Source organism: Physeter macrocephalus, chromosome 5 (genome assembly GCF_002837175.3).
Source record: "Physeter macrocephalus isolate SW-GA chromosome 5, ASM283717v5, whole genome shotgun sequence".
Lineage (NCBI taxonomy): Eukaryota > Metazoa > Chordata > Mammalia > Artiodactyla > Physeteridae > Physeter > Physeter macrocephalus.
In genome coordinates, this window is record NC_041218.1 from 55,759,386 (window position 1) to 55,785,770 (window position 26,385).

The 26,385-nt window shown below is 34.9% G+C and overlaps 1 protein-coding gene across 4 annotated transcripts in view; it reads left to right on the forward strand.

Moving 5' to 3' along the window:
* GTPBP10 (GTP binding protein 10) overlaps positions 1-19,546 on the forward strand; it is a 29,147-nt gene extending 9,601 nt beyond the window's left edge. For all 4 annotated transcript variants that reach the window (XM_028489981.2, XM_007121887.4, XM_007121890.4 and 1 more), the window contains exons 2-10: positions 1,845-2,038; positions 4,713-4,804; positions 5,402-5,546; positions 10,162-10,235; positions 11,793-11,845; positions 13,969-14,076; positions 14,637-14,714; positions 16,916-17,039; positions 18,858-19,546. In XM_028489981.2, the coding sequence (XP_028345782.1) occupies positions 1,899-2,038; positions 4,713-4,804; positions 5,402-5,546; positions 10,162-10,235; positions 11,793-11,845; positions 13,969-14,076; positions 14,637-14,714; positions 16,916-17,039; positions 18,858-19,120 (1,077 nt within the window). In that variant the 5' untranslated portion in view covers positions 1,845-1,898 and the 3' untranslated portion in view covers positions 19,121-19,546. The remainder of the gene's footprint in view (positions 1-1,844; positions 2,039-4,712; positions 4,805-5,401; positions 5,547-10,161; positions 10,236-11,792; positions 11,846-13,968; positions 14,077-14,636; positions 14,715-16,915; positions 17,040-18,857) is intronic.
* Positions 19,547-26,385: the final 6,839 nt, after the last annotated feature.

Below are 26,385 nucleotides of genomic sequence, written 5' to 3' on the forward strand. Positions count from 1 at the left end.
CAGTCGATGTTGTTTGCAAGGGGAATCTACCTCTTCACTTAACCTGTGATGCATTTCTGATCTAGCTCTACCCAGCCAAAGCATAAGTTCGTCAGCCTCCAGAGAAAAATAGTCTGGTTAGCCCTTAAGTTCATGTTTTGTATATTCCTTCCACCCTTACAATACTCTGTTTCCTGACTATATTTGCATACTCAAATGAAAAGCTGTGCTTTGAATCTTTGCTGTATAACTATCCACTGCAATCTCAAGTCTAGACAGATTTATCAGAATCAGCAAAGGAGCTTTTGATAAATGTGCTGGCTTACCCTATTCTCATTCCCTCCTCCAGAGTATCAGAATGGTCAGTGGAGTGTATGCATTTTTGAAAAAAGTTCCCAGATGTTTTCGATACTTAAAACTATCCTAAATGATTAAAGATGTGAAGATTATGAATTTAAGAAATTACTTTGTGAGGAATTTTGATAGCCCAGGGCGTTAAGACATAGGATCTTACCTGCACGAAGTTCTTGATTTAGTGAGGGAAACAGAAATAAACCCTAAATACAGTGTATGATTTCTAGAGATCTAATAATAGAGTTATAATCCAATTACTGAGAGCCCAGGAAAATCAATGGTAAGTGTTGGTTAAAGGAATTAAGAAAGACATCGGAAAATATGACATTCAGGTGGGTTTATGATAGAAAAGAACAAATGACATTGTAAGTAGATGGAAAAGCATGAGCAGAATGCCATGGAGAAGTGACAGTATATTGTGTAGCATAGAGCAAAGAGAGGAAGAGGATATAGGGGGGGTTGAATGAATGGAAATGAAATGGGAAGGGTAGGTTAAGAGCTTTGAATATAGCACTGAGAATTTTAGACTTTATTTCATAAACAGCAAAAAACCATGAATGGTTTTTGAGTAAGGGAGAAACATGTTGAGAGTTCAGATCCATTGTCAGAAAAAGCGCTCAGGCAGTGAGACAGAGGATGTGTTGAGGAAGGAATGACTAGACATTGAAAGACCAGTTAGGAGCTAATGTAATGATCAAGATACTAGGGTAGTTAGTTGTGCCAAAAAAGGAAAGATAGAAGGGCTTCGGGAAGAGAAGCAGGTATAGTCTAAGATCCCCATATGTGGTCTCAGTGAGTAGATAAACTATCGTTTCATTATTTGTGAGAACATTGGAGGAACAGAATTTACCTAGGGAAAAGTTTGGTTTTATTATATAACATGTATTTAGGTGACTATTATCCTTTCAATACCTAAGAACAAGTTATATATTTGAGAGGTTTCAAATATAAGTTAAATACTGATCTCGTTCTCAGTTGCTTTAGACTATTAAGCTCACATCTGGTGGAGATGTCTAACTAACTGGGATAGAGAATATTTCACCTAGATGATAGTTACTGGTACAAACTGAGATCACCTAAGGGAGAAAGTCTAGATTGAAAAGTGGGCCAGTGTCAGAGACCTTCAGGATTAGAAGGACAACAATTGATAGTGAAAAACAGGGTCTTAAGAGAGTTAATCTAATGGGAAAGTGAGGTCAGACAGGAGGTAAACTAAGAAAAGACAACAAATGTGGCATATGGAAAGCCATTTTTTTTTTTTTTAGGAGTTTTAGTGGCAACAAAGAACTAGAAAGGAGTTCAAAATTGGTGGGCTTCCCTGGTGGCGCAGTGGTTGAGAGTCCGGCTGCTGATGCAGGGGACGCGGGTTCGTGCCCTGGTCCGGGAAGATCCCACATGCCGGAGAGCCCCAACAGTGAGAGGCCCGCGTACCACAAAAAAAAAAAAAAAAAAAAAAAAAAAAAAATTGGTAAGCACATGTGGTATACAAATGTCCTCTTTCTCTTTTTAAGTATGGAGACTTCATTGATAACCTGAGACTCTTCACCAGGGGAGGAAGTGGTGGAATGGGCTACCCTCGCTTAGGCGGAGAAGGTGGAAAAGGTGGTGACGTCTGGGTTGTAGCCCATAACAAAATGACTTTAAAACAACTTAAAGATAGATATCCTCAGAAACGGTTTGTGGCTGGAGAAGGAGCAAACAGTCGGTAAGTATTTAACTGAATGGCTTTGTATGAAATTAATTCCCCCCGGAAGAAGAAAAAAAAGTTGAGGTAAAAATTTAATTGGTAATTTGAAGTAAATAATATCCTGGATTTGTAACTGAGCAAAAATCTACTATTTTTGTCTCTAGTAAATATAAAAGATAGATACTATGGAATGTTTTGACGTTTTTAAACTTTTTATCCTTTTCTTCTCCCAGTGTCTGTTTATATTCTTTTATACTTCCTTTGTAGAACCAGAAAATTGATCTGAATCCCCACTGTTTTCTTCTAAAATTATCTTTGACAGTCTTTAGGAAACTTTCTAGAATCTTAACTGGCTACTCCACCCCACTGCCACCCATAGTTCTGCCAGCATCTTGTAGGCAGTACTTCAAATTTAGAGCCTGTTTGCTGCTACATCTCTTGAATGTTTTCCTTTTGCCTCTGTTTTGATTTTCTCTCTGTGACAGCAAAATCTTCCCTTTGTTTTTTGTTAATGTTTCCTATTTTCTGTGGAACATACTATGTTGGCCTCAAAATATGAGAAGAATTTTTTTTCATTATAAAGAAAATGAAGAAAAAAATTCTTAAAGCTTCCATCAAAATGCAGGCTATGGTTCCTCAGGCCTCTGTCATTCTGTTGTTCCTTAGGAGGTGTTGGTATAAAAGTTAGGCTTTCTGTTCCTTTTTTCTTTCCCCTTCCCAAGGAAGTGTTTGGGTATATTTATTTTGTCATACTCGTAGAGGATGGAATGTGGCACTTGCTTGGGGGATAAGTGTAAGCAAAGGATAGAGCCTGGATATAGGCTAAACACCCTGTAACGCAGGGTGAGGAATGCCCCCAACAACAACAACAAATTATCCTGCCCCAAATATCCAGCAACATCCTCTACTGGTAAAGGAATCCTTGGAGAAATCCCTTAAATTTCTTTTGAGCATTTTTGTTTATGAATAGTCTTTACAGGGCAAATTTTGAGAGCCCTATATTAGAATTCAGTAATCAGAGTTGTAAGATCAGAATGTCATTTTATTATTTTGATGTTACAGGTAGAAAATAACTGCAGTTTATATCCTAAAGAAAAATTTTTCATCATTTTATAATTTCTTTTGAAAATTAAGGTTGCTGTAATTCCAGCCTTATTCTGTGTTTAGATAAGTATGCTAAAGATGGTGTATAATGTTTAAATGTTAAGAAAGATTTAAATAGAACAGTTACTGCGATTGTGTGTTGGAATTTTTAGAATGTAGAGGCTTAAATCTAAAGGATTAATAGGAGCTAACTGGATGAAGGGGAAGAAAAAGCATTACAGGAAAGATAACAACATGAACAAAGGCCCAGTGACAGAAGACAAATACCAGTATAAAACACTAAAAGAAGGTCAGTGTGGCTGGAATGCAGAAAATACAGAATGTAGAGGAAGATGAGACTAGAAAGATAGGTACAAGCCAGACCTTCGTCATTTCTGAAATACTGCAGTATTCTCCAAATTGGTCTCCTTCTCCAGTCTCAGTCATCACCTCCAATCCATTCTTTTTCCAATTATGTCTACAGTGCTTTTTCTGTAACACCAATTTATTAATGTCACTTGCATATTTAAAATCCTTCAGTGTTCCCCATCAATCTAAGATAATATTCAAACTCTCTAACATAGCATATCAGGCTCTTTGTGATCTGGACTACAGTGTCTTCCATCCCACTTCTGCTATGCTTATGCTAGAAATAACTATTATTTCACCAAATACCTTGTTTCCTCCTAATCCGGGATGTGTGTGAGTGTTTTTTTTTTGGTTTGTTTTTCTTTCTCTTTGCCAACACTTTCCTGCCTTGATTATCTGGCAAAATCTTATTCCCCTTCCGAGACTTGTTCTACCTGGAAATAATCACTATTAACCTTTTCATGACTTTTCTAAGACTTTTGTGTGTCTCTACCCAAGTGTAATTAAATGTGTCTGTAAAATTGGGGGATACAAAAACAAGAGCACAAAATTTTGCAACCTTCTCTTTTAACTTTTTTTTCCATTCCAGAAAATTGTTAAGCATGGCTGCATAGTCTTATAGTATTGGAAATAACGTAAATTATTTTGTCATGCATCTGTTTAGGTAATTATTGATTTTTTTTAACTGTTATTGTCACAATGCAGTACACATCTTTGTGTATATAATAGTTTACATGGTTGTTCAATTTCTTTTTTTTTAGGATAAATTCCCAGAAGTGGAATTACTAGTTAGAAGCTTGTACCACTTTATCCTCTCTTGAGCAGTTTAAGAATCACCATATGAGCCTCCTATAATTAAAGTACTCTCATTTCAGGACATTTTTTAAAAAGCCTTGTTATTCACTGGATTTTCCATTTTTTTCTAGTTTATTCATGTTGCAATGATCTCTTCCTTTCAAACATACAGTATTTTAGTTCATTATGAGTTAAAATGACTTTTGGTAGTTAGCTTGGTAACTTAAATCATTACTTAATATTATTTTTATTGAGATACAGTAGTCTAAAATGCAAATAAATAAGAAGGGATAATTTTATTTTTTCTCCATTATTTGGCCATTTAACATCTGCATTATAAGAATTGGTTGCTAGTCTTCTTTGTATATCATTGTATTTGCTTGAAACATCAACCATTTAATCTAGCAGATTTTCTTTATGTTAATTTAGCTTTATTTTTTTATAGAGTTAGTGCACTGAAAGGCTCCAAAGGAAAAGACTGTGAAATTCCTGTACCCGTGGGTATTTCAATAAATGATGAAAATGGTAAAATTATAGGTAAGTGTATTGTAGATTCTAAGGTTGTGAAAAATGTGCACATTTTCTAAAATTGAGATCTGTGAGGAATAGCACCTCTTTAAGTTTCAGGATTTTTTTTAAATGTTAAGTATTTTAGCTGCTAGTTTATAAAACAGCTTTTAAAAACATAGCAGTTCAGGGCTTCCCTGGTGGCACAGTGGTTGAGAATCCGCCTGCCGATTCAGGGGACACGGGTTCGTACCCCGGTCCGGGAAGATCCCACATGCCACGGAGCGGCTGGGCCCATGAGCCATGGCCACTGAGCCTGTGCGTCCGGAGCCTATGCTCCGCAACGGGAGAGGCCACAACAGTGAGAGGCCCGCGTACCACAGAAAAACAAAAACAAAAACATAGCAGTTCAGAATTAGCTGCTAGATTTAAAATTATTTTAAAGATGTAAGAGTATTTACTCGGTTTTAAAACAAATAACTAGCATTTTTTCAGCCACTTGCAAAAGTGTTTTCTCGGGGTTCTAAACTGGAATTTCCTGGCATCTATTTCTGAAAGAAAAATGTCATTAGTGATTAGCTCCACTTACTAATCTTTGCTTTAAGTATCTTTATCTCTCTTTTTAAGGAGAACTCAATAAAGAGAAAGACAGAATTTTGGTAGCTGAAGGAGGTCTTGGTGGTAAATTACTTACAAATTTCTTACCATTGAAAGGCCAGAAACGAGTAATTCACCTTGATCTAAAACTTATAGCTGATATAGGCTTGGTGGGGTAAGTATCATTCATATTTTTATTCTTATACTTTCAGAGAGATAGTTCATGAATAGGAAGTAAATATAAATGGTCATTTGGGGCCAGCATTATTTCTAGTTTGTGGAATTAGTGTATTGTTTGTGTACTTTAAGAATATGCTGCTTAAAAAAAAAAGAATATGCTGCTAATATTGCCAACGTAGAGTTTCATAGTCACTATTCATTTGTCAAAGATCATAGCAATTGAATAGGGCAGTGGAAATGTTAGACAATAAATAGACACAGAAAAATCAATCAAATACAAAAGAATGTTACCAAGTATTAAAGAATAAAATTAGAAATCCAAATAAGCCACATTTTAAAAAGTGTATAGAAGGAAATAAAAAGTAGGGGAAAAATGACCAAGATATTCTTACAAGTCTTAATAGAGGTATTGAAGTATCATTAATCAGATGGCTAAAGGCCGGTACAGATGATCTCAGCCATCAACTTTACACACTATTGAGCACTAAGCTGGATCTTGCTATGACCGTTTCCCTATCCTTCACTCTCTGTTTAGGAGCTGTCCATTCTCAGTGCTGCAGACCTTCCAATGTTGTCGTCTTCCACCAGCCTCCATTCTTTCATCAAACAATGCTACTTAGCTGTAGGGATTGCAGTGCTGGCACATAAATGGAGGGAGATAGATAGCAAGATAGAAAGTAGGTAAAGGAAGGGAAAACTTCAGCTTTGCATGTCTCCTCTCCCTCTCTGTCTTCCTCTCCCAAGTCCCCCTATAGCATTGCACAATAGTCAGATGGAAGGCCTCAGGAAAAGAGAGGGGAAACTGCTGCTCTACTCCAGCTGCCTGTTCCATGCCTCGCTTTCCCATAGCTTCTTTCTAAGCTCTTTTCATCTTTCTCTTCCTGCATCTCACTGCTTCTTTACCATACTCTTCACTCTGAATCCCTCACCTCTTTCCATGCCTGTTTAGGTCTTACCAGCAGTGGCTTGGAGTTCACAGAAGCCTCATTCCTGCTGAAATTGTAACAGAGAAAGATGTGATCCTGGCATTTAAGCTTGCCATTCGCACTTAATATTTTCAATGAAACATAGTTATGAGGGTTATGAGTCATAGGTTCTGTAATACTATATATTTTTAGGAACATTATGGACTTAATAGGGTTTTGTGGATAAGACTGAGAATCCAGCCATTCACTTTCTCATTTTGTAGGAAAATATGTTTCAGGTTCCATAGAGACACCTTTACAGCCTAAGAAGAACATAGCAAGGCTGAGTAGTGAATAAAAGTGGGATGGCGACGGGAAACTCAAGTGAGACTGTTTGGGTTAGAATCTCAGATCCTCTGGAGGCTGGCTGGCTGGTCTTGGATACAGTCTCTCTAAGCCTTTTTTTTTTTTCTTCTCATCTTTAATAGTGGATGGCAGTAGTTCTCACCTTAAAATGTTATTGCTGAGTAAGATATTGCATTTGCAGCATAATACATTCCTTGGATTTATGAATGCTCAATGAATGAATGGTAGCTGCTATTATCATCATTGCCAACTTATTGGAGGCCACGTATAGTGATACACTAAGCTTTTCAGAAGTGGAGTTGATATTAGTGAATAGCAAGCATCATGATTCTAGAGCACAATATTTAACATGTATGCTAGTGCTTTTAAATTAGGTAACTATTCTTAAAAAGTTGCTAATGTAAATACCAGCATAAGCAGATGTCCTTTTAGCCGGCTTCAGGAATGAACTGAACATTAGAAGAAAGGTATCATATAACTAATACACTTGTACTGTTTTCAAATCTGGTCTTTGCTTAGGTTGGATTTCAGCCTCTAAAATTTTCATTAGGTACTTGTCAATAAAAATCTCAGGTATCTGTTCTTCACCTGGTAGCTTCCTTTTTCTTCTTGTATTTTGATCTCTTTGGAAATAGTTGCTTGCATTTTTCTGTGTTTAATCATTATTATGAAAATATGAGGATATTAGAAAGAAATAAGCAAGTCCAACTAATGATAATCATGGCAAAAATGATTGCAATTTGCTTTTCAAAAAGTTACAAGAGCCTAAGTGTAACAGGATATAAGAAAATACTGTATTTCCAGGGGAAACAAGTCATTAAGAAATCTCACATAGTTTTATTCTAAATTTATTATAGAAATATTTTAATGAGAAAAATAGTTTAAAGATCTCCATTAAGAACATAATACATTTTTATCGAATCCCAAATTAATATTTGTAAAATATTACACCATTATTCCAAATGAAAATTGGGCAGAGTTTTGAAAGATCTTGATTTGAATGAAAACTGTGAAGACAGGGATCACGTCTGTCTTATTGATTGCTATATTTCTCCTGCCTAGTATATTGCCTGACCCAAGTCAGTGCTGAATAAATATTTGTTGGATAATTTTTTTTAATTGAGATATAATTGACATATAACATTAGTTTCAGGTGTACAGTGTAATGATTTGATATTTGTATATGTTGCCAAATGATCACCACCATAAATCTAGTTAACATCTGTCACCATGTATAGTTACAAATGTTTTTCTTGTGATGAGAACTTTTAAGATTTACTCTCCTAGCAACTTTCAAATATACAATATTGTATTATTAACTATAATAACCATGCTGTACATTATATCCCCATGACATTTTTTTTTCTTCCTCTTTTTTTTTTTTTTTTTTTTTGCGGTACGCGGGCCTCTCACTGCTGTGGCCTCTTCCGTTGGGGGGCACAGGCTCCGGACGCGCAGGCCCAGCGGCCCTCGCTCACGGGCCCAGCCGCTCCGCGGCACGAACCCCCGCCCCCTGCATCGGCAGGCGGACTCTCAACCACTGCGCCACCAGGGAAGCCCCCCATGACTTTTTTTTACAACTAGATTTTTTTTGGGGGGGGGGCCACACAATGTGGCTTGAGGGATCTTAGTTCCCCAAACAGGGGTTGAACCCAAGCCCTCAGCAGTGGAAGTGCAAAGTCCTAACTACTGTCCTGCCAGGGGATTCCCCACAACTGGATTTTTTTTTTTTTTTTTTTTTTTTTTTTTTTTCACTGCCTTTGCCCATTTTGTAACCCCCCCGCCACTGACACACACGCACACACACACACACACACACACACACACACACACACACACACACACACATTTTCTGTATGCATTCATCCATTGATGGACACTTAGATTGATTTCACATCTTGGTTATTGTAAATAATGCTGCAGTGAACATGAGGTGCATATGTCTTTTTGAGTTAGTGTTTTTGGTTTTTATTTTTTTTGGATAAACATCCAGAAGTGTAATTCCTGGGTCATATGGTAGTTCTATTTTTAATTTTTTGAGGAACCTCATACTGTTTTCCATAGGGGCTGCACCAATTTACATTCCCATTGGTTGAATAAATTTAATGAAAATATCTGAATGAAATTTAGGAAATCATCTTTTAAGTGGCCCCCATTCCTAGTACTTTCTTTCATCCATTGTGGGCCTTTCTTGAGGGATATTTAGCAATAAAATCAAGGCCTTTAAAACAGGAGTATAGTTTAATCTAGTATTTCCTTATCTAGAAATTTACCTCGAGAGAAATTAAAGGTATATGTAAAGGTTCACTTCAGCATTTAAAGTTTTTTTTTAAAAAGCTTGACAAATAATTAGTGCTCATTTGCAGAAAAAAAAAAAGAGTTGAATGTTAATCGCACCATTTGATGTTAAGGTGACTTAACATTGGTGTATGTCTTTCTAGCTGTATGCGTATTTTTTGCAGAGTTATTTATAACAGTAAAAAATTTGAGACCACCTAAATGCCTAACAATAAGAAATTAGTTAAGTAAATTACACTACACCCTTGAAATGCATTCACCTTATATAATTCAGTTTAAAAGGAGGCCGACCAACTGTGAATAGTCTTTCAGCCAAAAAAGGAATCAAAGCTGAATCTGATCAAGGCTTCATATCTACCCATTTATAGGAGCATGTTAAATGACATCATGGGCATCAGCAGAAAAATCCAGACTATGGCAAAGAAACTACAGGACAAATGGCCCAGTTTCTTTAAAAATAAAATTGCAAAGGGGAAACAACCTGGAGAGGGAGCCTGTACCAAAAGAAATTTGAAAGCACATCAACCAATTGTAATACGCACACTTTATTTGGGTCTCTATTTAAAGAAACCAACTTTAGAAAAATTATTAAGAATGTATTAATATTTGTTTAAGCTAGATGATGGCTAAATAGGATTCATTACTTGGCTATTGAAATGTCCATATAAAATGTTTTTTTAAAAAAATCCACAAAACAATATAAGAAATATTTTGTCAATATTTGGCTAGAGAGTGAATTGCAGGTATTTTTACTAGTTTCTTTATGTTTTTCTATGACTTACAAGCTGTTTTCTTTTAACATTATTTGATTTACTGTCAATACTGAAACATCTTTAGTGTTCACCATAAATTTATCTTTACCTTTTCTGTAAGTATATTTTGTTCCTCAAGTTTTTCAAGATTATTTTAAATTTATAGTCTACTCTTAATCCCAGCAATATTCAAGAAGTCTGCTTCTTGAAATGTTAGGAATTCAGAGATAAGCAAGTATTTATAATGCTGATATTTGTTGTAATGTATAAATTTATTTTCTTGTTTCAGATTCCCAAATGCTGGAAAATCCTCTTTGCTAAGTAAGATTTCTCATGCAAAACCTGCAATTGCAGATTATGCATGTAAGTATAATTTGTTATGTTTTTTTCACGTGTAGAGGTAAATTTTTAAAGACTAATCTTTCTTCGAGTATGAAAAAAATGATAACTGGGGTAGCCTTAGTTTGAAAACTCTTGGCAGACAGAATACATGTATTTCCCATTAATCTTTGAAACCTTTATAGCTCTCAGCAAAGTTCCTAGTACTGCTTATTAGACACTTCGTTGCATTTATTTGTCTGTTGTATAATCATTATTCAGTTTAGTTAAGGATTTTATGAGCACCTACCCTTTATCAAACACTGTGATAAATGCTACGAAGGCAGAGATCAATTCTTTCATTCATTCAGCAAGTATTTATTTCTAGGAACTATCAATACAATAAGTTCTGGAGTTACAAAGACTGGTAAGCAGAAGTGAATACTTCTTTTGTTTTGATTTTTAATGAACTTACAGACAAGTGGGGGAAGGCACATATCTCACTAATGAATATAAGAGAATATAATATGGTTCTATGAAAGAGTGTAGGTGACTGCTTTAGATTTCTTTGGGGAAGTCTGATGGTGGGGCTGAGATATGAGCAATAAATATGAGTTAATTGGTGACAGACGATGGAGGTGAGGGTCTTTCAGTCAAAGGAAATAGCATGTACACAAAGACTCTGTGGTGGCAGGGAGTAGATTTGTTTGTCTAGAGAACATGTAGTAAGGAGAAGAGGGAATCAAGATGAGGCTAGAGATGCAGGTGGAGGCCTGTGATATAGGCCATATAAGCTGTATTTGATCTCTGTGGCTTAAGAGCAGTTGATAGCTTTTTAACAAGGGAAAACAGTGATGAGATTTGCTTTTCAAAAAAGGTCTATTGGTGTGTAATGTAGAAAATGGATTGGTGTGGGACATAAATGGATCTGGAAAGAACAGTTAGTAGAACTGGCTATTGCAGTAGCTGGATGAGATATAATGGAAGCTTAGACTAAGAGTAGTGAATAAATATGATAGGATCCTTGCCATCATTAAACAAAATGGCACAGAATGACATTAACATGGAAAATAAAACTAAACCATTCTAAAATTGATAAAGTAGAGTTAATTTTGTACTAACTGCTATAAATCACATGGCCAATATTTATTGTTACAATACAGGGGATTCTTGAGAAGGAAAGAAGAAAAGCAAAAAGTCCTAGGAAGGAGGCTAGGGCAGGATTGATGAAGCGTGAGGATAACTAAATGAGAAAGGACCATATAGAGATTTCACCCACAGCCCAAGTGATAGAAACCTAAATTCTGCCCCCACCTTCAGCACCTTTACCATGCTCCTTAAAGTTTGAGACAGGGACTTTGAGGCCCACTAATTAGATTACACCTGTGCTTTCGAAGATTATAAAAATCTATATTTTGTCCTTTTCCAAGTATATCATAAATAGCAAAGATAATTATATCTTTAATTTCAACAAATGAGAACATAATCTGAATTAGGTTGTTCATAGAAACGAAATATTATTTATTCTATACATGACGCTAAGACAATTTTGAGAGTATAAGCCTTTATTCTAGCCTCAATTTATTATTGTTTTTCTTTTAGTTACAACATTAAAGCCTGAACTCGGAAAAATTATGTATAATGATTTCAAACAGGTGAGTATTTTTAAAATAAGACACTTGGTTAGTAATGAAAGTACTTGCCTTCGTGCTTAGATTTTATAATATTTGGCAGTTTCTGTGGTGTTAGGGGGAAAACGTAGCAGGAGTTTGTTTTTGATAAGTGAAACCATGATCAAATCAATTCTGCTGACCACTATCAGAGTAAAAATATTGTATAAGAACATAATTTCTTGTTCTTCTAAAGTTTGGGTCCAGTTTGTCATTACAACATTGATTGTATCTTAATTGCCTTAATCAGTTTGTCCTCATTGCAAGTCCATATTTTACTGCCATATTTGATTATTGATTTTCATTTCCTAAAAACTTTTTCTAAAGTTCATGGATGTAATTTTACTCCAACTTACTGTTTAAAAAAAATTTTTTTTTAATTGAATGGGATCCTCGTCTTAACTAGCTTTTAAAATTTATTTTTCCTTGCTACGGAAGAACTTTTGAATAATTAGAATAAAAACAAATTAAAAAGGAAAGTAACAAAATTTTAAAAATATGTAATGTATGATCAGCAGGTGCATCCCTTGGTATTTACCCAAATAAACTGAAAACTTACAGTTTTCAGTTTTGAGTCCACTCAAAAGCCCGCACACGGATGTTTGCAGCAGCTTTGTTCATAATTGCCAAAACTTGGAAACAACCAAGATGTCTTTCAGTAGGTGAATGGATAAATAAACTGTGTACATCTCAATAATGGAATGTCATTCAGCACTAAAAAGAAATGAGCCATCAAGCCATGAAAGGACACAAAGGAACCTCCAGGGCATATTACTAAGTGAAAGAAGCCAATCTGTAAAAGCTACCTACTGTATGATTTCAACTATATGTCATTCTGGAAAAAGGCAATACTATGGAAATAGCAGAAAGATCAATGGTTGCCGAGGATTAGGAGGAAAGAAAGGTTGAATAGGCAGCACACAGGATTTTTAAGGCAGCGAAACTATTCTGTATGATACTAGATACATGTCATACATTTGTCAAAACGCATGGAATGTGTAAAACCAAGGGTGAACCCTAATGTAAAGTATGGGCTTAAAGTGATCATGTATCAGTATACTTTCATAGAATCCATTAACATAATTCAAAAGACATAGAAGGTGTATATTTATAATAGTGGTATAACAGTAAAAAAATTTTTAAAACTTTGACAATTATATAGAATGTTAAATAATTAAAATTATAAGTGCAGGATAATATGAATTTAGAGAACAATATTTAGAGGAAAAAACAACGTTATTGGTAATTTTTAAGGGAAATCAGCAGAAAACTTCTGAAGAGAATTTCAGGACATGAGACCTACATGTACATTGCTTTGTCACATAGCTCCAACTTTAAAACTGAAATTTTTAACCACACAGGCAGTATGTGTAGAGCAGTGTTTCCCATCCCTTACTGTACATCAGAATCATCTGGGTAGCTTAAGAACAACAATGATAAATGAAGCATGGGCCCCAGTGATTTGAAACCAAACCCCTTGGGGATAGGGCTTGAGCATCTGTAGTTTAGAAAAGTTTCTTAGGTAATTATGACGTGCAGTGAGGTTTGAAAACCACAATTGTAGAATAATGGTTAGTAACTCTTATAACCTCCAAAAGGAGTATAGTAACACTATTTCCCTTACTTTTTAAGAGTGGTTAATAGTTCTGGTAGAATATGAACAATAAAGAAACAATGGTACCAAATAACCATTTACATATAGAATAAAAAACTTAAAACTACGGAGCAATACTAAGTCAATGTCTGCTGAATTAATATCCTTGTATACTTTTAAAAATTTAGAAAATTGAAATTCTTTGAAAAGTTCATACTGAACAATATAATTCATGGAATTCTAAAGAGAATTTATGTGATTAGTAAATGTTAAACTAAGGCATAAAATTCCTAGATTGTTAAAGTAAAAAATGGGACTAATTTCTGATAACAAAGGACTTTGATTCTTAATACATTTATTTTGTTATAAAGGTATCTTGGCTTTATAGAGGTGCAGAGGTAATCACAAATTAAGAACTGTTTATAATTGAAATATCATGAAAATTGTTGGATGTAATTGTATTTGTGGTTTTCATATATTTTTAAAATTATCATACCATTTAATTTTTTGTTAGATATCAGTAGCTGATCTTCCTGGTTTAATAGAAGGAGCACATATGAACAAAGGGATGGGCCACAAGTTCCTCAAGCATATAGAAAGAACTAAACAACTACTTTTTGTTGTAAGTCATATGCATATCAATGTAATGTTTAAATGAATGTGAGAACGAGTGAATTTAGTTTTTCTAGAAATTTTTTATAATAATAACATTTGAAGATAAAGTAGCAGCATATATTATTCCACTAAATCTATTTAGATAGGGGTCAGATACAGTTAGTAATCTTTATTTATAATATGGGGATGGAAGTGGCATTGTTTACTATGTCAGATGAAAGTTTGGCCATACTTGTCAGCTTTAATTCATTAAGATTTTCAATATACTACTAAATTATATAGGATCAATTTCCTACTTCATTTCTGGTGTTGAGTTATATATGAGATTGTCTGTATTGGTATAAATGGTTTAATCTGTACTAGTTTCTCATTAATGATTGTGGTTTTATCAGAATAATTATAATTATCTTAAAACATCAATTTCTCTGATTTCAAATTACTAAATTACCAGTAGAGTATAGATTGAGAAATTATTTTTAGCTTGAGTGAGTAAAACATTTCAAAACAATTGTACAGCTGTTGTTCTTATGTTAAAAGCAATCTTTTTCCTTTTTTTTTTTTTTTTAGGTTGATGTTTCTGGATTTCAGCTTTCTTCCCAAACTCAATACAGAACTGCCTTTGAAACCATACTACTGCTTTCAAAAGTAGGTTTTCTGTTTTATATCTGGTCTAATACGTAGGCACATAGGACTGTATGGAATAACGTATGATAATTCAAATAAATATATAGTCTGCCTCTGGTTTTGCGGTACGGGGGCCTCTCACTGCTGTGGCTTCTCCCATTGCGGAGCACAGGCTCCGGATGCGCAGGCCCAGCAGCCATGGCTCACGGGCCCAGCCGCTCTGCGGTATGTGGAATCCTCCCGGACCAGGGCACGAACCTGTGTCCCCTGCATTGGCAGGCGGACTCCCAACCACCACGCCACCAGGGAAGCCCCTGCCTCTACTTTTTAAAGCTTTGATGTCAATTAAAGAATTATCTAAACTTTCTGTCTCCACAGTTTTGCGATATTCACCTGCTTCTCAAACTGTTGTAATCAATAAAACCTTCCTTGATTCCAAATCCCTGTTACATACTTCTCAGACTGTATCTTGCTTAACTTTTATTCCTACTTCTTAGACTATTTCTCAGTCTACTTTTTAGGTTCTCTGATACTCAGATATTTTGGTTATGTTTTAGATCAGCTGCCTATTGGACATCTTTGATTGGATGTCCCATTAACTTCTCAAATTTAATATGTATAGAACTGAACTCTTTTTTTTTTTTTTTTTTTAAATTCTCCAGCCTCCCCCAGAACTTTACTGAATATGTAAGCCAGAAACCTGGGTGGTAGTGATTCTATCTTTCTTACCACCTGTATCAAGCCCTGACAGTTTTATATCCTAAATTTCTCTGAAATGCAACTACTTATCTTCACCCACACTGTTACAATCATCAACCCCTCTTACTAGAATGTTCTAAGTCCCTCCAGCTTTCCCTGCTTCCAGTCTTAGTTCTCTCCAGGCCATGTTTTATATGACAGCTAGAGTGATCTTTGTTAAAGAACCAAGCAGATGTTTGTTCCCTGCTTAAAACACTTCGATGGTCTCCCATTGCTGTTAGGTTAAAGTCTAACATGAACATGGTTTATGAGGTCTGGCAAAGTTGGGTTCTTACCAAGCACTGTATCTCTATTGTTCTCCTCCCTCTCCCCACCCCTGGCCACGCCCCATACATTCTATATCCAGCCAGTGATTTCTGTCTAACACAACATGATGTTGTTTATCTTCAGGACTTTTATATCCTATTTCATTTGCTACTTTTTGCCTGTTATTGATAACACTGCTGTGAACATTTGTGTACAGGTTTTTGTGTGGATATGTTTTCATTTCTCGGGTATATACCTAGGAGTGGAATTGCTGGATAATATAGTTATTCTATGTTTAACATTTTGGGGAACTGCCAACTGTTTTCCAGAGTGACTGCAGCATTACACCATTTTACAATCTTACTAGCAATGTATGAAGGTTCCAATTTTTCCACATTAATGTCAACACTCATTATTGTCTTTTTATTTTAGCCTTCCTAGTAGGGATGAAGTGGTATTTCATTGTGCTTGTGATTTGCATTTCTTTAATGAGAAATGATGTTGAGAAATGTGACTAATTATGTTGAGCATCTTTTTATGTGCTCATTAGCCATTTGTATGTCTTTGGAGAAATGTCTATTCACATTCTTTGCTCATTTTAAAAATGGGTTGTCTTTTAATTGTTGAGTTGTAGGAGATCTTTGTAATTTAGATACAGATCCCTTATCAGATATATGATTTGCAAATATTTTCTCCTATTTCAGTTGTCTTTTCACTTTCTTTAGGTTGTCTTTTGAAGTACAGAATTTTAAATTTTAATGAAGTCCCCTTTGTCTATTTTTTCTTTTGCTCATGCTTTTAGTGTCAGATATACGAAACCACTGCCTAATACACAGTCACAAAGATTTACTTCTAAGCATACTTAACTTTTTCCAAGAATAATACGGGTATAGCATTAAGCTGACACTATCTAGTTCTGAATTTTATTTATGTGCTTACTAGACGTCCAGATATCTGTATTTGGCTCTAGGCACAAAATCACAACTGTCTCTAGGATGTCATGTGAGTTAAAATGTATTAACACATGACTTAACTAGTAAGCATTTTCTGCATTTCCTTTGTTAATTAGTTTTTTGGTTATTGGGACTTACTGCATTTCAGAGGTGAGAATGGGCCCTAGATTACCCAGGCCTATAAAGTAAAGAAAGACATTACCAAATAGGTCATTTATATAGATATTTTAATAAAATTATTTGGTTTTTCTCTTTCATTTAAAGGAGTTGGGGTTGTACAGAGAGGAACTTCAGACAAAACCTGCGCTCCTGGCAGTTAATAAAATGGACTTGCCAGATGCCCAAGATAAATTCCATATACTGATGAACCAACTCCAGAATCCTAAAGGTAAACCCATTCATTCATTTAGTGCCAATTTAATGAATACCTGCTATTTGCAGAGAGTGCTAGGTACTATAATCAGTGGAAAAGAAAACTGAAAGTTGCTACTCTTAAAAAAAAAGTATGTTTGAAGAAAGAACACATACCATATGAAACTTCTAAATAACATTGTAAAAAATAATATCCCATTTCAGAATGTGTGATATGGACAATAAGTTAGAGGAGACAGAAGGAAAGAAAGATTAATTTGAGCTGAAAATGTCAGGCATCATCAAGAAGTAAAACTTAAAGTGGGCTCTTAAAGAGTTACTGGGATTTGGATCAGAAGAGAATAAAGTCAGCATCTACCTGTGAAGTCTGTTAACATATTTCACCAGTTCTAGAACTTCATTCCCCTAGTACATCATGAATTTTAAAACAGAGCTAGTAGTTCTAAAAAGAGGTATGTATCTTTGCAGTGCCAGGTCTGTAGATCTCTGAAGAACTTGAGTCACTATGTATGTGTGGTACAGAATAATAGATGCTGTTACTCCTAAAGGATTTGTTTGAAATTTGTTCCTAAATGGACCATTATGTGTAAAGAAATTTAAAGGAATTCTCCATAGTTTTGAGTATTGACCTTTGCAGAACACTCTCTATCCTACAGTGATGATGCTTTCATTTTTCTGAGTCTAGTAGAGGACCTTTTGCACAAATGAGGAAAGTAGGGTGGAAGGTAAGTAGTTAACATGTTTTTAAAAGACCTAATCTCTCTTTTTATCCTTGGGATAAAAATTGGGGAAACTAAATTATAATGTACTAGGACTATCAGGCAGCACCAGAAGATCCTCTCTCCCCTCTCAAAATCTACCCCCCACCCCGTATAATTTACATATTGGGCTGTCCTTGAGTTAATAAGTTACTTTGGGATATAAATATTCTCTGGAATGTTTATAAATAAACCTTTATTTCCTAATGTCATTTGCTTTATTAGGTCATTAGATCTATTTGCTGTCTGGTCTTGCAGAAAAGGGAATTTTCAGAGGAGGTACCAGAAGGGAGGGTAATTCAGGAGTTTGTGGCTATTTTGGACCATCATAAAACCATGTAGTCCCCTCAGTGGTAATTCCCAAGTTAGCCTCTCAGACTTCCTTGGGGGTAAATGAATCTCAGAATCCAAGCTCTGTGTTGGTTTGGCTAACCTCTTTTAGGCAGCCTTTCCAGTTCAATGTTGATCCATCCCATCAGTATGGCATCCCTACTTCTGTTGCCTTGGTGGCAGGGAAGAAGGAAAAGTTATATAATGGCTGTAAGCCCCTGTGGGGTGATAGATTGGATTCATCTAAAAAGATGAATAGAACTCCTTGAACTCTTTTCAATTTTAGTATGGCTCATAGCACCAGTGATGATAAGCCATTAGGACAATTAAAGGCCACCTGTGTGCTGAAGCAAGCTAGAATATCCCAAATCACAAATGATGTTATGTTATAGGAAAGTTCTTTCAGAAAATCTATGTTGTCTTACTTTATTGAACTGCCCCAAAACAAAATTTATTGCTTCTTTAAGTAAATCATCTTCTGTGATTCATCTTTTACTTAAACTTAATTTTGTTTAAAATATATTCATGCAACTAATATTTATTAAGTACCTGTCATGTGCCAAGAACCTTACCATTGTCACTAGTAAAAACCAAAGGTTCTGAGACCTTATTAGAAAGAGAAGGAAAAAAGAAATTTAAAATGCTTAGTTTTTGGTTCACTGGTTCACAAATCAAACCTCTAGCATAGTTTTGACTTACTTTCAAAGACAGTGAAAATCAGCCTAGTTTTGTGTTTTTTGTTTCAGATTTTTTGCATTTATTTGAAAAAAACATGATTCCAGAGAGGACCGTGGAGTTCCAACACATCATCCCCATCTCTGCAGTTACTGGGGAAGGAATTGATGAACTAAAGGACTGTATAAGGAAATCTCTGGATGAACACACCAACCAGGAAAATGATGCATATCATAAGAAGCAGTTGCTTAATTTACGTATTTCTAATACAGTATCATATAGTGAGCTACCATCAAAGAATGCTGTTACTAGTGCCAGAATAGATATAACTTAAATCTGTTAAAAGTGATATTGAAATTGCGTTCATTTGGAAGCTTTTCCACAGACATATTTTTTAGAAGGTTAGTTGTTACTAACCTGGTGTATATGCCATCATTCAAGAACCATACTTTTTAAAGATGTTTTGTACTTAAGTCTATCAACAGTAAAAAAAGTAACTGAGGGTTAAAAATGACAGTTTATAATTTTATGGCCAATTCACCTATAATAAAATCCTATAGTATTCCTGTACATATGTCTCTAGTGAGATCATTTTTTTAATTATATAAAGGATTCCTTATGAGCAACTAGGTTTTGTTTGTTTGTCTTTAAGTCTGTCATGTACCTGGTTCTACTAAATATATAATAGTTCTCTTTTTTGGAAAACCTCAAACCCTAAATTTGAACATATTCAGTGATAATAAAGACCATTGATAATCAGTAGATAAATCTTTGCGATTTCAGCTTTTGGAAATTTTTCTTTCTTAAGTATAAGAGTATTTTTTTCTTGCTTTGGACGCACTGATGTATGTCTCATTTTATTGTGTCCTAGTCTGTTTCACTGTCTACTTTCATATTATAGTAAGGAGAGTTAATAGGAAGTACAATACTAAACAGTATTATCCATCATCAGTATATTCTCAGGAGATTATAATTTCTAAATTTCTGCCTGACTTTCAAAAATACTTACATATTACACATTTTCTCTTAATGCATCTTATTATAAAATATACACGTTAATTGTAAAATAAAATAAAATTTAAACAGTGCAAAAGCATATAAAGTAAAGTTCCCATCTTTCTGCATCAGGCTCTTCAGTTCTCAGAGAAAACCACGTGTTCTTGCAGAATTTTTTAATGCATATATCTTTTTGCCTAAATGAGTTCATCATATAAGACTTTCCAACGGTTTTTGGTTTTTACAAAATAGTAGCAAGTTAATGAGCTTCTAAAAACTATTCTTCAGTGCTACTTTTAAACTATTAGGAATTGTTTTGGAATTTAAGGCTAAGTGAAGCCTTAACATGTGGCTATAAGTATTAACTAAAAATGGCACTATCATTCTACTTAAATTTCTTCTGATACGACAATGTGAGTGACTTTTTACAAGTGTTATTTCACTTTTATTTGTTCTGTTTTCTATTCCCCACTCCCACCTCCCATCCCAGTCCCCAGATCACTGGCTTTTCTTGTGTTTCTTTTCATTGCATGGCTGTTTATTGAGTGTCTCCCCTGTGCCAGGCACTGTGCGAGGCTCTGCATGTACAGTGTTAAGGAGAATAGACAGGACCTGCTGCCCTCATGGATCTCACATTCAACATCAGAAGCTGCAGGGGATTAGAGCACTTTACAGCAAAGGAGTAAGAGTGAGGAAAGCGTTTGGAATTTGAACATCTTTACTGATCATAGTGACCATGTTTCATATTGGGTATGTTTTACATTTATAACTTGAGTGTCATTTTTCTCTTTTTCACTTCTATTATTTCCTAAGTATGAACAAGTAGCAGTGTGATGACAGTTTGATCAGGTGAATTTCTGAAGTTCTGACACCATAATCTTATTTTTTGCTGTGGCAAAGGATAGTAGATGTGTGTTGAGGACTAAGGAATTGTAGCTTATTTGTTGTGTCTGTATTGCCCAGGTTACTACTCCACAACTAACTGAAACATTTTATGTAACTCACTAAAATGTTCCATTATTTGTATTTTCTTCTTACCAAAAGTGTACTCTATGTACCTTTATCTGATGGTTGATTTTTATTCTAAATGAAAGAAGAAAATCTGAATTCCTTTTTTATTTTATAAAAAATAAATTTTAAACACTTAAAGATTTATTTTGAAATTAATATTTTAACTGCCATTTATTTTGTCCTTAATACTTTTTTGTTAAAAAGTATTGTTATAGTACTGAATCCTTAATTGGATCCTTAATTGTTATAGTACTGAATGGCCAGGGTATCAATACACTGTGTTTAACAAATTTTTAGCAAGTCCCAGTCATTCTTGCAGAGCTTGCTATTTCAGAGTCATTTACCATCATAAATTACAAATTTATGCTACCAGACACTGTCAGGTATTAAGTATACCGTACTGTGAGGTTGGATCTGTGCTCTGAAGATTTCACCTATGAAAAAAGAAATTTCAGAAACCTATTGTTCTTTTTGTAATATATATCCATATTATTTATCATAGCGAAATGACCTTTTTGTAAAATAAATGTTTTCTTTTAAGTGGTAAACATGTATTATATAATCAAGGGGAAAAATCTGCTTTCATAATGGGCAAAATTAGGTCAAAGGTATTTTATTTCAGGATTTATCCAGTTAGTTTTCCTATAAAGTTATGTTTTCTTTTAGCTCAGTGTTCATTTGCTTTGTGAGGATAGAGGTCAGAGAAAGTTAATGAAAGCTACAGATTTTTTTTTCTTGCTAAAAATGTACACAAAGACGTGGAGTATTTTCCAAGTAGTTTCACAGGGTTTTTGCAAAGTTCAGATAAAATATTCAGTTAACCAAGTTAAGTTCCATCAAGAAATTTGTAATGCCATTAAGGTACATTAAAAATAATGTTTCAGGGCTTCCCTGGTGGCGCAGTGGTTGCGCGTCCGCCTGCCGATGCAGGGGAACCGGGTTCGCGCCCCGGTCTGGGAGGATCCCACGTGCCGCGGAGCGGCTGGGCCCGTGAGCCATGACCAATGAGCCTGCGCGTCCGGAGCCTGTGCTCCGCAACGGGAGAGGCCACAACAGAGGGAGGCCTGCATACCAAAAAAAAATAATAATAATAATAATGTTTCAAAGCAACAGCATAGAAATATACTTAGAAGTTATAGCTTAAAAAACAAAATGAAAATGAGGAATAATATAAATTGGTAAACTTTATACAAAAGACAATTTCAAAAATATGGCAACATTTTTTTGAAGTCCAAATTGTTAAGTTGGATGGTAGGTACATGAGTGTTTTGGGTTTTTTTTAACCTTTTCGTGATCTAAAATATAATTACAAAAAAGTATTTGCCTTACAAAAGTTTATATACCTTGGGAATTAAGAGGTAAACATAGTTGATAAATATTGGTAGACAACATGCTACAATCTTTACTGCAGAGTTTAATAATGAAAAATATCTATTTTTTTTTCTTAAAGAGATATTTCAGGGAAGCGTTCTATTTATTTTCTGTTTTGTGATCAGAGGTAGCAAGTAGAGGGCAAGTATCAGAGGACTCTTTTTAGCTTTGAGTGAGTGTCACAAGCCAGCTGAAGGAAAAGCAAAATCAAATAGGTAATAGAAATGAGAAAAGGAGAAAAAAAAGAAAGAAAAGTATGTATGTTGGAAAGTTGGGGTATTTCCTTGTGGATAACTTAGGAGTAAAAGGTGGGCCCATTGCCTCAGTTAGATGAGAAGCCAGTGGCAATTTCAGCTACCTTTTCTGACTATAACTAACCACTAATTTTAGGCTGTCCTAATTTAAAAAAAAAATTTTGTTTCTCATTGTAAGACAGTTGCTTAATTAATAGCTGTTGGGTATTTGGAAGACTTCAAAGGAAGTAATCTCCTTTGTGTATATTATTAATGTGTTCATAATAGAAATGAAATCTTTTGGGGTACCCAGATACCAAGCTATGTGAAGCATAGGTGTTATCTGAATCATGTCCTTTCCTTTGAAATACTTGGAATTTGAAGAACAGGATATGCAATTTATATTACAACTAATTCTGGAGCAAATATAGCAAGGCAGTTTTTTCCTATTTATTTTGTAAACTCTGAGTTCATTGAAAGTTGAAAGCAAAGGACAAGAGCTTCCTTTGTTCATGGCACATATTTCAATATATTTTTCTGAAATTGTCAGTATCTTCTAACCAGTGCCTTCATTTTCTTATTTGTTGTCAAACATTGTTATTGGTATTATTTCTATATAAAAGGCTTTAGAAAGGCCATGGTGTAATATTCTTATATTAAGAAAAAGGATATGATTATAAAGCTAAAACATACCTTCAGTTTTATTTGTATATGGTTTGCTACAAATTGAGGGAGATTGAAAATATCTTAAATCAAGAGCAGGCATTGAGTAAAAGCTTATGGCTTTGGATGGATTTGAAGCGTGATTAAATGATAGAGTAAATAAAAGCCCCTGGTCAACCAAATCCTAATGGGGGGGAATAAGAGTACTGCATAATAATTGAGCCTCAGCTTCAAAAACAAATCTTTCTGTGAACTGGTACTACTCCCAGGGTCAAGAGAAATAGTAAGAACAATGTTGAGCACACCTGGCCTTTTCTATAAAAATATGAACCAGAAAACTCACAAACTTAAAAGAACCATTAATGTCATAATCCCAAATTTGTTAACACATTCATCAAATGTTTAATGTACAGGTTTCTCTTTAAAAACGGGGTATAAAGCTGAAACTCACACAACACTGTAAAGCAATTATACTCCAATAAAGATGTTAAAAAAATTGTTTGGGCCACATTATAAGGTTCGATCTTTGACGTATCCTTATTTTCCTCAAATATCTAGGTATAGAAACTGGTTATTTTTACTTGCTAGTTTGTAGATTTTCTTGTTGCTCTAAGTCCATATTTTACTAATTAATATGTCCACCTGAATACGTTATGACTTTCTTAAGATTAGCAACCAGAATACACGTCTTTGTCTTTGCAGTGTTTCTCTCTTTTAACTGTCCTAAACATTGAAGATGATGCTCCCGTTGTTCATTTCCCAGGGAAATGAACAGGGAAGCATCCAAGGGTTACTTTACGGTGATTTTCTTTTCATCTTCAGGCTCACTGAATCATTGCATCCTTGCTCTGCTTCCAGGCCTACAAGACTATTATGCCTGAGATTTTGACTATATAATAATAGATTCAAGATATCCAGGGTTTAGTTATAATTTGTATGTCATTCACTTAACTAAAAGGCACAGAATCTTATACTGACTTTCAGTTTTCATTTTGTCATATTAGGCCTGTCAAATTTGGGAAAACTATTACTTAGGTTTCATCTAGAACCATTTAGGTTGATTTGAAAAACTGATATATTCAAACCAATTATGGCATATATTTTTTCCTTATTTTTTCACTCCCATGGCTCAGACCTACATTCAGGTGCCAATAATCTTAGAGGCATTTTATTAGTTTATTAAATGCAAAAACAAGAATATGATAAAAACAGAATTTATAGGTAATAGAAATGAGAAAAGGAGAAAAAAAAAGAAAGAAAAGTATGTATGTTGGAAAGTTGGGGTATTTCCTTGTGGATAACTTAGGAGTAAAAGGTGGGCCCATTGCCTCAGTTAGATGAGAAGCCAGTGGCAATTTCAGCTACCTTTTCTGACTATAACTAACCACTAATTTTAGGCTGTCCTAATTTAAAAAAAAAATTTTGTTTCTCATTGTAAGACAGTTGCTTAATTAATAGCTGTTGGGTATTTGGAAGACTTCAAAGGAAGTAATCTCCTTTGTGTATATTATTAATGTGTTCATAATAGAAATGAAATCTTTTGGGGTACCCAGATACCAAGCTATGTGAAGCATAGGTGTTATCTGAATCATGTCCTTTCCTTTGAAATACTTGGAATTTGAAGAACAGGATATGCAATTTATATTACAACTAATTCTGGAGCAAATATAGCAAGGCAGTTTTTTCCTATTTATTTTGTAAACTCTGAGTTCATTGAAAGTTGAAAGCAAAGGACAAGAGCTTCCTTTGTTCATGGCACATATTTCAATATATTTTTCTGAAATTGTCAGTATCTTCTAACCAGTGCCTTCATTTTCTTATTTGTTGTCAAACATTGTTATTGGTATTATTTCTATATAAAAGGCTTTAGAAAGGCCATGGTGTAATATTCTTATATTAAGAAAAAGGATATGATTATAAAGCTAAAACATACCTTCAGTTTTATTTGTATATGGTTTGCTACAAATTGAGGGAGATTGAAAATATCTTAAATCAAGAGCAGGCATTGAGTAAAAGCTTATGGCTTTGGATGGATTTGAAGCGTGATTAAATGATAGAGTAAATAAAAGCCCCTGGTCAACCAAATCCTAATGGGGGGGAATAAGAGTACTGCATAATAATTGAGCCTCAGCTTCAAAAACAAATCTTTCTGTGAACTGGTACTACTCCCAGGGTCAAGAGAAATAGTAAGAACAATGTTGAGCACACCTGGCCTTTTCTATAAAAATATGAACCAGAAAACTCACAAACTTAAAAGAACCATTAATGTCATAATCCCAAATTTGTTAACACATTCATCAAATGTTTAATGTACAGGTTTCTCTTTAAAAACGGGGTATAAAGCAGAAACTAACGCACCATTGTAAAGCAATTATACTCCAATAAAGATGTTTAAAAAAATCCATACATAAAATAGTGGTGGTAGGAGGAGGGGTAGTAGGCATGGTAAAGACAAAAGATTTAAAACACCTGCAAGCAATTCCAGGAAAAAACCTTCAATTATTGTACTTTAAACCAATTCTGTTGTACCATCCCATCCTCTCCCGGCTCCCTCCCCTCTTCACTAGTAACTTCATTAAAGATCAGGAACAAGTGCTGTCTTCCTACCTATGTTATAGTAGAGGACACATTCCTAACAGTTTGTTTTTTCAAGCAAGGGGGAGCTCGTTCTGTGTGCTGCAGCACGAGGAACCGAAAACAAGAAACAGGTGCCCTTGCTCGCTCACCTAACAGTTTTTAAAGTGACATCTCACTGCTTGATTTATCCAGAACCTTCTTCCCTTATTTCCTGTATTAGCTTGCTAAGGCTGCCATAACAAACTACCACAAACTGAGGAGTTAAACAGCAGAAATTTTCTGTCTCACAGTTCTAGAAGCTGGAAGTTGGAGATAAAGGTGCCAACAGGGTTAATTCCTTCAGAGAGCTGTGGAGAGAGAATCTTCCATGCCATTCACCTAGCGTGTAGTGGTTAGCTGGCAATCTTTGGTGTGCCTTGGCCTATAGAAGCATCACCCCAATTTCTGCCTTCATCTTTGCATGGCATTCTGTGTGTGAGGTTGTCTTCAGATTTCCCCTCTTCCTAAGGAAACCAGTCATATTGGATTAAGGCTAATACTCAGGACCTCTTTTTAACTTGATTACCTCTGTAAAGACCCTATCTCCAAATAACCTTATATCCTGATGTATGCTGAGGGAGTTAAGACCTCAGTAGATGAATTTTTGAGGGACATATTCAACCCACAATCCTTCCCTTCTTTTCTTTCTACACTTCCCAACTAATAGTAAAAATTTACTTCCCAACTATACTTGCCAACTTCCCAATTA